This window comes from Macaca thibetana, chromosome 10 (genome assembly GCF_024542745.1).
Source record: "Macaca thibetana thibetana isolate TM-01 chromosome 10, ASM2454274v1, whole genome shotgun sequence".
Classification (NCBI taxonomy): Eukaryota; Metazoa; Chordata; class Mammalia; order Primates; family Cercopithecidae; genus Macaca; species Macaca thibetana.
This window is the reverse complement of record NC_065587.1, coordinates 24346311-24362365: the sequence shown is the minus strand read 5'-3', so window position 1 is coordinate 24362365 and position 16055 is coordinate 24346311. Positions and strand designations below refer to the sequence as shown.

At 50.0% G+C, this 16055-nt stretch overlaps 1 protein-coding gene across 8 annotated transcripts in view; it reads right to left on the bottom strand.

Annotated features, from left to right (window-relative positions):
- The window catches only part of TPST2 (tyrosylprotein sulfotransferase 2), a 63727-nt gene that overhangs the window by 23008 nt on the left and 24664 nt on the right, over window positions 1–16055 (bottom strand). Inside the window, exon 1 of one of the 8 annotated variants that reach the window (XM_050745933.1) lies at window positions 2264–3069. The exons of 6 other annotated variants lie outside the window; for them this stretch is intronic. In XM_050745933.1, coding sequence (XP_050601890.1) covers window positions 2264–2313 — 50 coding nt within the window. In that variant the 5' untranslated portion in view covers window positions 2314–3069. Of the gene's footprint in view, window positions 1–2263; window positions 3070–16055 lie in introns of those variants that run through there. One more of the 8 variants, XM_050745935.1, reaches the window with a different exon arrangement.

The window sequence follows — 16055 nt, the reverse complement described above, 5'->3', positions numbered from 1 at the left end:
TACAACGAGACCCCATCTTGAAAGGAAAGGGAAGGGGGGGAGGGGGAGGGGAGGGGAAGCGAAGACGGGAAGGGAAAGGAAAGGGGAAAGGGGAAAGGAAAGGAAAGAGGAAAGGGGAAAGGAAAAGAAAAGAAAGGAAAATGAAAGAAAAGGAAAAGGAAAGAAAAGAAGAAAGAAAAGGAAGGAGAAAGAGAGAGGGAGAAAGAGAGAGAAAGAGAGAAAGAAAGAGAGAGAGAAAGAGAGAAAGGAAGGAAGGAAAGAAAGGAAAGAAAATGCTCAGTAGAGTATTTTGGAGTAGGGATGCTGAACTGATCAAAATAATGCAAATATTCCAAACTCGGAAAAAATTCAAGCTAGGCGTGGTAGCTCATGCCTGTAATCCCAGCACTTTGAGGGCTGAGGCAGGAGGATCGCTTGAGCCCAGGAGTTTGAGACCAATCTGGGCAACAAACTGAGACCCCATCACTACTAAAAAAACTTTTTTTTAATTAGCCAGGTGTGGTGGTGCTTGCCTGTAGTCCCAGCTAATTGGGATGCTGAGGCAGGAGGATTACTTGAACCCAGGAGGTCAAGGTTAAAGCGAGCCATGATCGTGCCACTGCACTCCAGCCTGGGTGTCAGAGGGAGACCCTGCCTCAAAAGAAAAAAAAAAATCTGAAATCCAAAACCTTTCTGGTCCCAAGCATTTCAGATAAAGGGATAGGCAACCTGTAACGCCTCCTAGAAGGGCACTTGGAAATGTGCCCCGTGCAAATGAGAAACTAGTCTTGTAGGAGTGCTGGGAAGTACAAATAAATGAGGGCATGTTGGAACAGCACCTGGCCCAGAGCAAGTGCTACCTGCCTGCTGGCTCTTGTTTTCAGCAAATCCTTGTACGGTGGGGATTTTTATCCCCATCTGAGAAGTGAAGAAATTGAAGCTCCAAGAGATGGAGTGATTAGCAGAAGCCACACAACTAGTAAGAGGAAAGGCCAGTTTCTGAATGTGGTTCTGTCTTCAAGGTGTCATCCCTAGCATGGTGTCATGCGGCTCATAAAACAGGGGCAGCAGCCAGGCACAGTGGCTCATGTCTGTAATCCCGGCACTTTGTGAGGCCGAGGCGGGCGGATCACGAGGTCAGGAGATCGAGACCATCCTGGCCAACACAGTGAAATCTCATCTGTACTAAAATACAAAAAATTAGCTGGGCATGGGGGCGTGCGGCTGTAATCCCAGCTACTCAGGAGGCTGAGGCAGGGGAATCGCTTGAACCCGGGAGGCAGAGGTTGCAGTGAGCCGAGATCGCGCCACTGTACTCCAGCCTGGGCAACAGAGCAAAACTCCATCTCAAAAAAAAAAAAAAAAAAAAAAAGATTCAGATTAAGCCAGAATCAGCTGGTTGTTGGAAACAGCAGGGTTTCATTTCACCAGGTGTGGTGACTCACACCTGTAATCCCAGCACTTTGGGAGGCCGAGGCGGGCAGATCACGAAGTCAGGAGATCAAGACCATCCTGGCTAACACGGTGAAATCTCCTCTCTACTAAAAATACAATAATAATAATTATTATTATTATAATAATTAGCCGGGTGTGGTGGAACGCACCTGGGAGCTCCCAGCTACTCGGGAGGCTGAGGCAGGAGAATCACTTGAACCTGGGAGGCAGAGGTTGCAGTGAGCCATGATCGCACCACTGCACTCCAGCCTGGGTGACAGAGCAAGACTCCATCTCAAAAAACAACAACAACAACAAAAACAGGCAGCAGGAGACCATGGGAGGGGACTTTGCTCCCTCTTTCCATTGACCCTGAAAAGCCCCTGGAAGGGAGGGGGCTGATCAATCTAAGAGATCCCCTTAGACTCAGATTCATTCATTCCACCAATGTTTACTGAGCAAGTACCATGTGCAGGGCCCTGCTCAACATACTGGGATACATCAAAGGCAGCAGACAAAGGTCCCTGCCTTCATAGAGCTGACATTCCAGTGGGGAGCCAAGAAACCAGTGTGTGAGACAATGACACCAGTGATAAAGGCTCAGAAGCAAATGCCCATGATGAGAGGTGGAGGCATTCCACAGGGGTTAAAGAAGGAAAGAAGGGGGTGACATTTGCACTGAGACCACACCGAGTTTTGGCTCAAATCTATACGAAATTTCTAAATCATCATTTCTCCAAGCTCAGCAGATCAGGAGGTTCCCAAGAGAAAAGCAGCAGGGGGGCAGGGAGAGGACAACAGCAAGGAGCTGGCAGCGCACAAAGCCGGCTCGGGAGGTCACTGCACTTACAGAGTGGCCCTGGAGCAGGGCCCAGTGCCCACGTGCTCAGGCTCAGCCATCAGCCCTGCGATTCCTCCCCATGGGAACCAGCTTCCAACATTCCATTGCCATGGCTATTCCCAACCCTACCGGACCACGCTGACCACACCACCTCCCACCCACCATGCTCCAACCTTCTGCAGAGCTGGGAGATGCAGGTCTCTTGGGCAGGGTCCCTGGGAATCAGGGACCTCTGAGCTATTACAGGGGGAAGCCAGCCAAGAAAGCCCTCCAGATTTCAATGGGGTGAGAGTAGGGGAAAAATAATTCTGAAGCTCTGGACACTGCTTGAGCATAAAAAGCATGCAGAGTGGTTCAAGAGGGAAGAAGGGCAGGGAGGCTGGCATGCAGCCTTAAAAATACTAGCTCACACAGGGCCGGGCACAGGGGCTCACGCCAGGCACAGTGGCTCATGCCTATAATCCCGGCACTTTGGGAGGCTGAGGGGGATGGATTGCTGGAGGAAAGGAGTTTGCGACCATCCTGGACAATAAGACGAAACTCTCTACACAAATTAGCTGGGTGTGATGATATACACCTATAGTCCCAGCTACTTGGGAGGCTGAGGTGGGAGGATGGCTTGAGCCTGGGGGGCAGAGGTTGCAGTGAGCCAAGATCACACTGCTGTACTCCAATCTGGGTGACAGAGATTCTGCCTTAAACAAAAACAAAAACAAAAACAAAAAACAAAAAAACAACAAACAAATAAAAACATTAGTTCAGACTTAGAGCACTTATTATATACCAGGCACTGAGCTAAGAGTTTTACATATATCATTGCATTTTGTCTTAACCATTGACCCTATTTGACCCTATTTGACCCTCCCTTATTAAACCATCCATTTCCAGGGGCTCAGAGATGTAAAGAGACCTGCCCAAGGCCATGCAAGTTGGTAGGCAGGGGAGCTAGAAGGAAAACCCAAGTCTCTCTCTTTCCAGAGCCTGTGCTCTCCTCCCTGTCTTGTTTTGCATTTTTTCACCTAAAACCATCAAAGCAGGGTCCCACACACTGTCCCAGCCTCCCCCTCAGAGGCCCAGTTCAGCACTCTGTTAGGGACTAGCTGGGGGTGGGGACTGATGAGGCTTGGGGTCACATCCTGGCTCCCTCACTCAGAGGCTGGGTGTCCTGGGTCAATCTGGGGCAGCTCTTTGAGCCAGCCTCAGTGTTCTCATCTGAGAAATGGGAATAACACCTGGAAGAGTGCCATGGGAACTACGTAACTTCCATCAAGCCAGGCAGAGCCAGCATGAGAAAACTATTACCATTTAATTTTTTCCTTTTCTTTTCTCTTTTTTTTTTTTTTTTTTTTTTTTTTTTTTTTTGAGACAGGGTCTTGCTCAGTCCCCCAAGCTAGAATACAGTGGTGCAATCATGGCTCACTGCAGCCTCAAGCACCTGGACTCAAGAGAATTCTCCCATCTCAGCCTCCCAAGTAGCTAGTGCGCCACCACGCCCGGCTAATTTTTTTTTTTTTTTTTTTTTTTTGTAGAAACGGGGTCTTAATACATTGTCCAAGCTGGTCTCAAACTCCTGGACTCAAGTAATCCTCCTGCCTGGGCCTCTCAAAGTGCTGGGATCACAGGCATGGGCCACTACGCCTGGCCGCCTTTTTTTTTTTCTTTTTTTTTTTTGAGATGGAGTCTCGCTCTGTCGCCCAGGCTGGAGTGCAGTGGAGCGATCTCGGCTCACTGCAAGCTCCACCTCCCGGGTTCAGGCCATTCTCCTGCCTCAGCCTCCCGAGTAGCTGGGACTACAGGCACCCGCCACCACACCCGGCTAATTTTTTGTATTTTTAGTAGAGACGGGGTTTCACCGTGTTAGCCAGGATGGTCTCGATCTCCTGACCTCGTGATCCACCCGCCTCGGCTTCCCAAAGTGCTGGGATTACAGGTTTGAGCCACCGCGCCCGACCACCTGGCCGCCTTTTTATGTTATGATCAATCATTACGGCACATGGATAAAGACTGGCAGGGACATACACAAACTAAGGAATGTGTGGTCCAGTCAGGTGGGGTCAGGACTGACTTTTTTTCCCCTGTTCTTTGTCATTAGAGTCAAAAATGCACAGTTGGCCCTGTACATTTTGACGCTCAATGACAACCATGGAGGGTGGGCAGTATTATTAGTCACGTTTTACAGAAGGGGAAACTGAGGCTTAGAGAGGTGAAATGCTTTGTTGGAGGTCACACAGGTGGTAACTGATTGAGCCTGAACTGGAAGTCAGGCTATCTGATGCCAGAACCCAAACTGTTTCCCCAACGTTCGACGACCCTGCTTTATCATCTCTCTTGGGGGTGGGCAAGCTTCTGTGAAGTCATAAAACCCATGTTTTTGGCTCCGTGGACCACAAGAGCTCCAATGCGACTTTGCAACTATAATGTAAACAACCAAGATGACACATACATGAAGACATGTGGCTATGTTCCGATAAGACTAGTTACAAAAACAGGCGGTGAGCTAGATTTGTCCCGTGGGCATAGTTTGCCAGCCCCCTTATCTATATCACGAAAAGACACTATCAGTCAAGTGCAGTGGCTCATGCCTGTAATCCCAGCACTTTGGGAGGCCAAGACAGGCGGATTACCTAAGGTCAGGAGTTCGAGACCAGCCTGGCCAACATGGTGATACTCCATCTCTACTAAAAATACAAAAATTAGCCGGGTGTGGTGGCAGGTGCCTGTAGTCCCAGCTCCTCGAGAGGCTGAGGCAGGAGAAGTGCTTGAACCCGGGAGGCAGAGGTCGCAGTGAGCTGAGATTATGCCATTGCACTCCAGCCTGGGTGACAAGAGCGAAACTCCGTCTAACTTAAAAAAAAAAAAAAGACACGCTCAGCAGCACCTGCCCTCAGTGCAACCTGGCCAAACTCACAGAGCACAAATACAGTGAGCCGAGGTGGAAGCCAGTTTGGTTCTGGGACTTATCTCAGTAGGGACTGTGGGAGGACCCAGGTGGCCAGCCTCTGGTAAGAGAAAAATGTACAATTCGGGAAAACAAACAGTTGATTGAAAAGAAAAAGAAGTGCACACTCATGCATGGGGAATCATCCAGCATCCTGTCTGTTGCCACGTAAGGACTAGCAGAGAGGCTTGTGTATGCCTGGCAGTCTTTTTTTTTTTTTTTTTAAAGAGACAGGATCTCCTTCTGTCTCCAAGGCTGGAGTGTAGCGGCATGATCATTGTTCACTGCAGCCTTGAAACTCCTGGTCTCAAATGATCTGCCTGCCCCAGCCTGCCAAGTAGCAGGGACTACAGGCAAGTGCCACCACGCCCAGTTAATTTTTTATTTTTGTGGAGAGGGGGTCCCACTATGTTGCCCAGGCTGGTCTGAGTTTAATCCTCCCACCTCAGTCTCCCAAAGTGCTTGGATTATAGGCATGAGCCACTGTACCTGGCTGGAAGTTTTATATACAGTCGCCCCTTGGTATCATAGGGGATTGATTACAGAATCCATCTCGAATACCAAGATACAGGATGTTCAAGTCGCTTATATAAAATGATGTAATATTTGCATATAACCTACACGTATCCTCCCATATACTTTAAATCAGTGCTAGATCAATTATACTACCTAATACGATGTAAATGCTATGTAGGTAGTTGTTACACCGTATTGTTTAGAGAACAATCACAGGACAAAAAAAGTCCTGTTCATGTTCAGTACAGATGCAACCACCCATTTTTTCCCGAATATTTTCGATCACTGTTGGCTGAATCCTCGCATGCAGGACCCATGAAGACAGAGAGCCAACTATATATTTTGACCCTAATGACAGCCTTGGAGGGTAGGCACTATGACAATTAGCCACGTTTTACAGAAGGAGAAACTGAGGCTGAGAGAGGTGAAGTGCTTATTGAATTGGCTGAGTCTGATCTGGAACTCAGGTCCCTCTGATGCCAGAACCCAAGCTCTTAACTACCTCTTCCAAATCTCCACCCCACCCCATACACAGATGGGGAAGCTATGTGCCCCAGGTCAGACAGCTGCTCAGAGTAGTGCCTGGCTCAGACTCCTGGACCATCTCCCAGTCTTGCCCTCGGCACCTGGCACAGCCCCTGCTCTGGACTTCCTGCCCAGAAACACAGAGGGCCCCTGCCTGGTAAAGAAGGCAAACAGAAAAGGGCCAGCGTGATCTTGCAGGGACCGGTGCTTCCTGAGCCCTCACCCCCAGCTGCCATGAGATCCCGTCTCCACTCCTCTGCCCAGAAGCTGTCAGAGGTGGGGGACTGAACACAGGGGCAGGAATCCTCCACACCTGGCTGATTCCTAGCAATGCAGCCCTGGGTTGGGGGTCAGTGGGGAGGTGTTATCTAACTACTTTGTGCCTCACTTTCCTCATCTATGAAATGGGGAGGCCATTAGCACTTGTGCAGATGAAATAAACTTGCAGTGGCTCATGCCTGTAATCCCAGCACTTTGGGAGGCTGAGGTGGGCGGATCACCTGGGGTCAGGAGTTCGAGACCAGCCTGGCCAACATGGTGAAACCCCGTCTCTGCTAAAAATATAGAAATTAGCCAGGCGTGGTGGTGAATGCCTGTAATCCCAGCTACTTGGGAGACTGAAGCATAAGAATTGCTTGAACCCAGGAGGAGGAGGTTGCAGTGAGCCAAGATGGTGGCGCCACTGCACTCCAGCCTAGGTGACACAGCAAGACTCTCTCAAAACAAATAAATAAACTCACATAGAGCACTCAGAACAGAGCTTTGTTACTACCTGACTGTTATTCCTTCCCTTTAGGGTGGTGGTTAAACTTTGGTGTGCTTCTGAATAGCCCAAAACTGTTAAAAGGCAGATTCCCTGGGGCCTGCCCTCAAATATTCTGATTTGGAAGAGACAAGGTGGAGCTGAGGGCATCTGCATTTTAACACGTGCTGCCGCCCCTTGCCCCTAGGGTACTAAGCTCAGTGTTCTAGTAGGCTGGTGCAAAAGTAATGCAGTTTTTGCCACTGAAAGTAATATCAAAGACCGTAATTACTTTTGCACCAGCCTAACTGTTTACTGGCTTCCCACCTGGGCCAGGCTCAGGAATACAATCGCCGTGGAGTGCGGGGGTCTGGAGTGTAGACCTAAAGTTGGATAGATGCAGGGTGCAATCTTGCTGTGGTCACTCACCAGCGGCCTTGAGCCAGTGACCTCTTGTCTCTCAGCCTCACTCACCTGTTATAAAGTTTAATATTTCCAAAATAAATCTGAAAATGGCATCTACCTCCTGGAGCTGTCGTGAGGCTGACAAAGAGTGTGAGCCCCGAGGCATCAGCTACAATTCTGTACCATTATTTACTAGGACAGACACAGCCTGCCCATGAGTGTCACGGCCACTGAGCCGGCAGACAAGCAACCCAGTGGGATGGATGCCCAGACAGACTGGGGTGTGCAAGAGGCGGTGGGAGCACGTTCAGGGCATGCTGGAGCACCCGGTGCCACGTCCTGTCCAGAAGACCTAATAACACCCAACAGACAGGCACCACCACAAAGCGGCATCCACTCCCACTGCTGGCCTCCCACGGCAACCCTATGGGGGAGAAAGCCCCTCTCTGGCTGGATCATGAATAAGAAATCCAGAGGGGGAATGGGCTGGTCTCGAACTCCTGGCCTCAGGTGATCCACCCTGCTGCACCTGGCAGCTCCACGACTACTGTAGTTTATCACCTATGTTGTCACCTGGAGGAGATGTTAAACTAGGGTCAATAAAGATGTAATGTTTCCCCCCATCCAAATTCCTAGGCCCCCGAATGCAGCCTGGGACCCCAATTAAGAATCACTGCCAGGAACGGGCTGCTCACACTCACACAGCAGGTGTGGGGCAGCATCAGGACTCGAACCCAGATCTAATGGGTTCTTCCACCATTTTGTGCCATGGATCCCTTCAACCATCTGGTGAAATCTATGGGCCCTTCCCGGAATAATGCTTTTTAGTGGAATACAATAAAATATAGAGGATGAAAAGGAAACCAGTATAGTAACATTTGGCTAAGAATGTGATTACAAAAAAGGCTGTGAAATACTATCTGTAACCTATCTGCTCCTTTTATTAAAGCAATCAATAACAAGACCTAGTAGCAGACAGAATAATCACTGTCAGCTGCACGCAGTGATAAATAGACACATCTATGGCACCTAAAATGTGATATAAAAACATGGGCCAGGCACAGTGGCTCATGCCTGTAATCCCAGCACTTTGGGAGACTGAGGTGGGCGGATCACCTGAGGTCAGGAGTTCAAGACCAGCCTGGCCAACATGGTGAAACTCCATCTCTACTAAAAATACAAAAAAAATTAGCCAGGCATGGTGGCAGGTGCCTGTAATCCCAGCTACTTGGTAGGCTGAAGCAGGAGAATCACTTGAACCCAGGAGGCAGAGGTTGCAGTGAGCCGAGATCACGTCACTGTACTCCAGCCTGAGCGATGAGAGTGAAACTCCATCTCAAAAAAAAAGTGTAGTTTCTATTGGTGATGCAAGTGCTGCCACTACTACTGTAATTTATCACCTATGTTGTCACCTGGAGGAGATGTTAAACTAGGGTCAATAAAGGTGTAATGTTTTACCCCATCCAAATTCCTAGGCCCTCCAATGCAGCCTGGGACCCCAATTAAGAATCGCTGCCAGCATCTAGCTCCGTTATGAACACAAATCTATGGCTGTTGGGGCCAAGGAGCCATGGTCCTGCCTCAGAGGGGTCTAGACTCATCTTCCCTCCCATTCCTGCCCGTTTCCTCGCTCCACCATCAAACATAAGAGCAGCAGAGATTTGCACCAGAAACACTTGATGGCATATTGTGGAGCATGGTTTGCATGTTCTGATTTTATTTTAAGAAGTAAAAGTGGCCAGGAGCAGCGGCTCACGCCTGTGATCCCAGCTGCTCACAAAGCTGAAGCAGGAAGGCAGCTTGAGCCCAGGAATTTGAGACCCAGCCTGCGGCTATCAACATAGCAAGACCCAAATATAAGTAGGTAGGAGATGACAACTGTTATAAAAGAACCAAGGCTCCTCTCCACGCTGGCATCACACGCTGGCATGTGACCTTGGCTACTAAGTTAGCAGTGTGAAGGCCATCAGGGACCAAAGTGGGGGTGACCCTGGCACAGACACTGTACACATGGCCCTGAGGGAAAGCAAACATCCGCAGCGGATGAGGGGAGGCACAGGCAGGTGGACAGAGTCCCACGCCGCCAGCCAGCCCAGGTGTGCACCTGCGTCTGCCCCAGACCCTTGGCAACATCACCTCCACTCTCTGGGCCTGAGTTTCCTCATCTGTAAAGTGGACCCAATAATTCTTACTAGCAGTGCTGCTATGAGGATTACGTGAGATAGGGGCTTAAACAAGGGAAAGACGAGAGGGCTGTGGCTAATGCCTTGTAGCTCTTCAATAACTGTGGCTCCCGTCTGAATCTACTGATGAGAAATCAGCAGTGGTGGGGAGGAAAAGTGGGGAAAGAAGACTGGCAAGCCCTAAACTGTGCCAGGCTTTGAATGCCAGGTAAGGAGCTTGGAGTTATCCTGGGAACAGTGGGAAATTGTGAGCATTGGTCTGGTTTGTGACCTGGGAGGGACGCAGGCTCTCTTTGGTATAGGATGCCTTAAAAGACAAGGGCTGGAGGCCAGGTGATAGCTGCTGGGGGACCCAGGGAGCCATCTCAAAGAAATGAGATGGGGCCAGGCATGGTGGCCCATGTCTGTAATCTCAGCACTTCGGGAGGCTGAGGAGGGAGGGTTGCTTGAGCTCTGGAGTTGAAGACCAGCCTGGGCAACGTAGTAAGGCTCTGTCTCTACAAAAAATTAAAAGTTAGCCAGGTGTGGTGGCATGCTCCTGTAGTCCCAACTACTTGGGAGGCTGAGGCCAGAGGATCACTTGGGCCCAGGAGGTCAAGGCTACAGTGAGCCGTGATCACACCACTGTACTCCGGCCTGGTTGACAGAGGGAAACTTCGTCTCAAAAAAAATATTTTTTGGAGACAGAGTCTCCCTCTGTCGCCCAGACTGGAGTGCAATGGAGCGATCTCAGCTCACTGCAACTACCATCTCCCGGGTTCAAGTGATTGTCCTGCCTCAGCCTCCTGAGTAGCTGGGATTACAGGCACTTGCCACAACACCGGCTAATTTTTTGTATTTTTAGTAGAGACAGGGTTTCATCACGTTGACTAGGCTGGTCTCCAACTCCTGACCTCAAGTGATCGCCTGCCTCGGCCTCCCAAAGCGCTGGGATTACAGGCATGAGCCACTGCGCCTGGCCTCAAAAAAAAAAAAGGAGGGAGATGGGAGGAGAGAAGGGAGACAGCAGCAAAGGAGACAATGTGGGCAGCAGGCGGATGTGACATGGAGAGATCCCCCTACTGTGGTCCTCACACATGACTCACCGGCTGGACGGACAAATCATAACTTCTCTCGGGGTGGGCTTGCTGGTCTCGCCTGTCAGATGGGGAGACACAGAGAAGGAAGGGACAGAGTGGTGGGGCCACCCTAGGGAGAGCAAAAGGCTCGCCTGGCAGGGCGGGAACAGGGTGAGGTAAGCAAGGCATCGTCCTTGAGCACAAAAACTCAAGGAGGTGCCAAAAAGCGCAGTAACCAAGATCAATAGTGTTTCAATGCAATCTTTTTTAGATTAGTGGGAGAAAATCCATGACAAACAAACAAAAAAATGTTTAAATAAATAGGACAAATGATGTTGTGCTGTGCTAAGACATACTGGAGCCAAGGCAGAAAGAAAAAAATCAGTAATACTGATCCTGACATTATTTACAATTTTTATATGTTGTTTTTCATGGATATTTTTGCATTTAGATTGTTTTATAACAGCTTTACTGAGGGACAATGCACATATCATGTAACTCACCTATTTAAAGCGTACAGTTCATGGGCCGGCCGCAGTGGCTCACGCCTGTAATCCCAACACTATGGGAGGCCGAGGTGGGTGGATCACCTGAGGTTAGGAGTTCGAGATCAGCCTAGCCAACATGGTAAAACCCCATCTCTACTAAAAATACAAAAATTCACAGGGTGCAGTGGCAGGTGCCTGTCATCCCAGCTACTCAGGAGGCTGAGGCAGGAGAATCACTTGAACTTGGGAGGCAGCGGTTGCAGTGAGCCGAGATCGCGCCACTGCACTCTAGCCTGGACAACAGATCGAGACTCCGTCTCAAAAAATAAATAAATAAATAAATAAAGTGTACAGTTCAATGGTCGTTAGTATAATCACAGAGTTTAGTGTATTCACAGGTTTCTAGCATATTCAGAGTAGTACACTCACAGAGTTTTCATATAGTCACAGTCAATTTTGCAATATTTTCATCACCCAAAGACAAACCTCGTATCCTTAGGTATCAGACTCTAATGGCGTTCTCCTCCCGGCCCCAGGAGACCACTACACTACTTTCCGTCTCTACGAGTTCGCCTGTTCTGAACATTTCATAGAAATGGATTCACACAAAGCCTGCTCTTTAATGACCAGCTTTTTCCACTTAGCACGCTCTGTTCCAGGTTCATCCGTTAGTTTTGATTTTTCAAATTTTGCATTAAAATATTATCTTGTTCACTTGATCATCCCCTGCTGCCTAGGGCTCTCCCAGGTCAAACCCCGGTTTCTGCAAACCCCCATTTAACAGCATGGATCTATTCACACCTTCACCCAGGAGCCAGGGAGCTTGTGGCCCCCAGAAACCTCCTAGCCTGGACAGCAGGGCCTTCTAGGAGCCTCTGAGGAAATCCACAGTGTGACAGACCAGGCATAGGAGCATATTATATCAATGTATATGTATCATATACATATCAACGCTGTAATACGATATAAAATAAGAGAAGATGATTTCTAGATTTGATGCATAACTTTGGATCCTTGAGCTCTGGAATGCAGAGCCAGCAGTGGCCTCAGAGAAAGCCTGGGCAAGCTCAGAAAGGAGAGTGTGGCCAAGGTCACACAGTAAGTTAATGGCACAGCCAGGCCTGAACACCTGGCTGGGTTCTTCCCATGCACCCAGAGGCCTTCTCTGCTGGCATCATGCTGGCTTGCTCTTCTAACAAGATTAGGTGTGACGGCCTCCTGGTTAAAGTGTGGCTCTGGAGTCAGGCTACAGATGCTGGCTACAGAGCTACATGACCTTGGGCAAAAGACACTTAACCTCTGTGGGCATCAGTTTCCTCCTTTGTAAAATGAGAATCATATTACAGCAGTGCCCTATGACTGTTGTAAGGATTAAATAAGATACTGCATGTGAAGCACTCAGTTTCACGCCTAGCAAACAGCAGGTACTCTAGGTCCTATTATCATTATTACTATTATTAGTATCTGGAATCTAGCAATCTCATGGAGAGTCCTTTGTAGGACATGGAATGCTATCCCAGCAGGCACAGGAAGGAAAATTTAGGCTTAGGTACTAGGGAGCCATGGCAGGTGTTTGAGCAGTGGGTGAGCAGCACGACTTTGAAGCTGCATAGGGCTGGCAGCCAGTCCAGTACCCACCCACAGGGGACATCTCTGCCAAGGTCCTTCCTCGCCAGCTCCAAATCCCTGGCAGTCCTCCCAGTGCTGCTGGACAAAGCCAGAGCACAACTCCCACAGGCTTCACCCCCTGACATCTCCAGCCTTGTCTGCTTCCTGGGTGCCAGCCGGGCTGGTGAACACCAAGCAGTCAACAAGCTGGGGGACTTGAAGCAGCTCACACAGCCTCAATCCACAGATACAAAGACCAGGAGGCCCAGAGGCCCGGCAGGGGTCACAGGATGGTAGAGGAGAAACTGTTCCTACTTTAGAGTCATGAAGGCAAGCCTAGCTCCTCCTTTGCTGTGTGACCTTGGGCAAGTCCCTTTCCCTCTCTGAGCTCCAGTCTGCCCATATGCAAGAAGGTCTTATCTGCTTCTGTATGCTTAGGGGCTGCTGGAGAGATGCAACACAATAAAACAACAATGGTGTCCTTTGGCGGCACCCCCACCATGAGCCAGACACCATGCTGAACGCTCCAGGTGTGTAACTTCACTAAATCCTCACAGCTGTACAAGCCAGTCCATGTACCTTTCTACTTTTAAGATGCACTTAATTGCTCAACTCACAGGTATAATCGCCATATTAAAAACTGGAGAGAGAAGGCATCAGTCTCTTTGGAATAAAAGATCCAATCCCATGTTCTTCCCCCTTTCCTGAGAGGTAACTGCTATTGATTAGTTTGGAGGGGAGCCATCCACACTTGCTTTTTCTTTTTTCTTTTTTTTTTTTTTGAGACTGACTCTCACCCTGTCACCCAGGCTGGAGGGCAATGGGGCTATCTCAGTTCACAGCAAACTCCGCCTCCCAAGTTTAAGCAATTCTCCTGCCTCAGTTTCCCAAGTAGCTGGGATTACAGACATGCGCCACCATGCCCAGCTAATTTTGTACTTTTAGTAGAGACAGGGTTTTACCATGTTGGTCAGGCTGGTCGCAAACTCTCGACCTCAAGTGATGTGCCCGCCTCAGCCTCCCAAAGTGCTGGGACCAGGGGAGATTTTGCCATTCAGGGAACCACTGGTAATGTCCAGAGATAGTTTTGGTTGTTACAGTTAGGGATCATCTCATGGGTAGAGCCCACGGATGCTGCTAAACATCTTACAATGCCCAGGTAGCCCCCAGCACAAAGAATCATCCAGTCCCAAATGTCAGTCATGCCAAGGTTAAGAAGCCCTGGATTCTACATAGCCTCCTGAAACGGGCTGGGTTCACTCAACACGAGGTCTTTCCGTGTCAGCATGTTTGCACTACCATCCAGTAAACACTGCTTGAACACCTACTGTGTTCTAGCACCAGGGCCAAATCAGTAAACAAGACAAAGCCCCAGCTTCCAGAGGGCACTGATATCCTTGCAGAAGACAAGACACATCAACGTGCAGCACCTTGATGGACCTCCCTCCCACCCTCCCTCCCTCTTTTTTTTTTTTTTTTTTTTTGAGACGGAGTCTCACTCTGTCGCCCAGGCTGGGGTGCAGTGGCGTGATCTCAGCTCACTGCAAGCTCCGCCTCCCAGGTTCACGCCATTCTCCTGCCTCAGCCTCCCAAGTAGCTGGGACTACAGGCACCTGCCACCATGCCTGGCTAATTTTTTTGTATTTTTTAGTAGAGACGGGGTTTCACCATGTTAGCCAGGATGGTCTTGATCTCCTGACCTTGTAATCCGCCCGCCTTGGCCTCCTAAAGTGCTGGGATTACAGGCGTAAGCCACCGCGCCCGGCTCTCCCTCCCTCTTCTTAATTGTTCCAGAGCATCCCAGCAGGAACAGCCCACCGTTCAGTTAGCCAAGGCCTTCTGACAGACATGTAAGCTGCTTTCGTCTTCTTGCAATGGCATACCCTCACAAAGGACCCTGCCTCCTTGTGCCCATGCATGAAAGGTGCCCTAGGGCCTTACCAGGGTCTTGCAAGCAGCAAGGCCACCTGGGAGCCTGCTAGTCCCATGCCTTAGAAGGTACCGAACCGGCATTTTAACCAGACCCCAGGCGTTTCCATGCACAGTACGATTTGAGAAGCACAGCTCTAGGTAGCTAGCTATAGGGGGTTGGCGGCCTCAGGGGCCACTCTCCCTTTATATTTCAGCAGATACTGCCGAAGTGCCCTCCCAAAGACCCTCCTGCCAGCCGTCTGCATGTTCCCCTTCTGCACCAACTTCGTGTTGCCGGAGGTTGCCGTTTTTGCCAAGCTGATGATTCCTCCCATTTTCCAGCTATGGAGACTGAGGCTGAAGGAGGTATCTAGGCCTCTCCCAGTTCTGACTTTTAGGAGCTAGCCACAGCCTGCGTGTCTTCATACCAGCTTCCTGATGAACCACTCTCGCTCTCAGCAGCTGCTTGGAGCAGGAAGGAGGAAAGATTACAGCTCACCCAGCAGAGGAAGCAGAGTTCCTGAGGGAGGCAGCAGGCTTCGTGGGCTGGAAATCTGTGAGCGCCACTGGCGAGGCTGCTCCTGTGCCCCTTCGTGGCCAGTCATGCAGGACGGAGGACCAGACTGGGCACAGCACAAGCCTTGCCCTGTCATGAATAACAGGTAACGCCGGAGGGCTAAGCAGAGGAGGGAAAGTGCTCCCGGGCCAAGAAACCAGATGAGACTCCAACTTTGCTCTCACCAGTTGCACATCTTAGCCTCAGTTTCCTCCCTGTAAAAATGACCTGTAAAGTCAGCATTACTCATCTGAATTCTGCCTCTGTGGAGCTGTGTGACCCTGGGAAAGCTGCTTCACCTCTCTGAGCCTCCACTTTCTCAGCAGTGAAATGAGGACATAACACACAGAGTGGAGAGGGGAAGCCATCTGCAAACAGAGAATACTGTCCGCACAGCCCCCACTGAGACTGCATCATGCCACCTCCAAAACACCCAGCCCAGGAAGATCTGTCACCTGTGGGCATCTCTGATCTTTCCTGAGCTCTAGCTGCCACATGGGCCAGGCCGTGCAAAGCTGGCAGCCCCCAGAGAAGGAGTGCCACTTGCTCTAGGTGACACAGCTGGTAAGTAGTAGCGAGCAGAGCCAAGCAGCAAGAGATGAGGTTTCAAACCTGAGAGCGGTACAGGAAGCAGCCAGGGTGGAGGCGAGGGTGAGGCTCGAGCTGGCAGGTGTCTGGAGTGGTGACCACCAGGAGCTGGCAGACCTTTGGTGGCCAAGGTCTCTTTCCTGCTGGCTTTTAGCTGGGAGGCGCCTTTGAAGGATCAGTCAGCCTTGCTATGGGCCTGCCTCTCCAAAAGGCTCCTCCCTCTTCTGAATCCATTCTTGTTGCTCACCTGTGGACTGGCAGCGGGCACCTCCTCTCTGGGGAA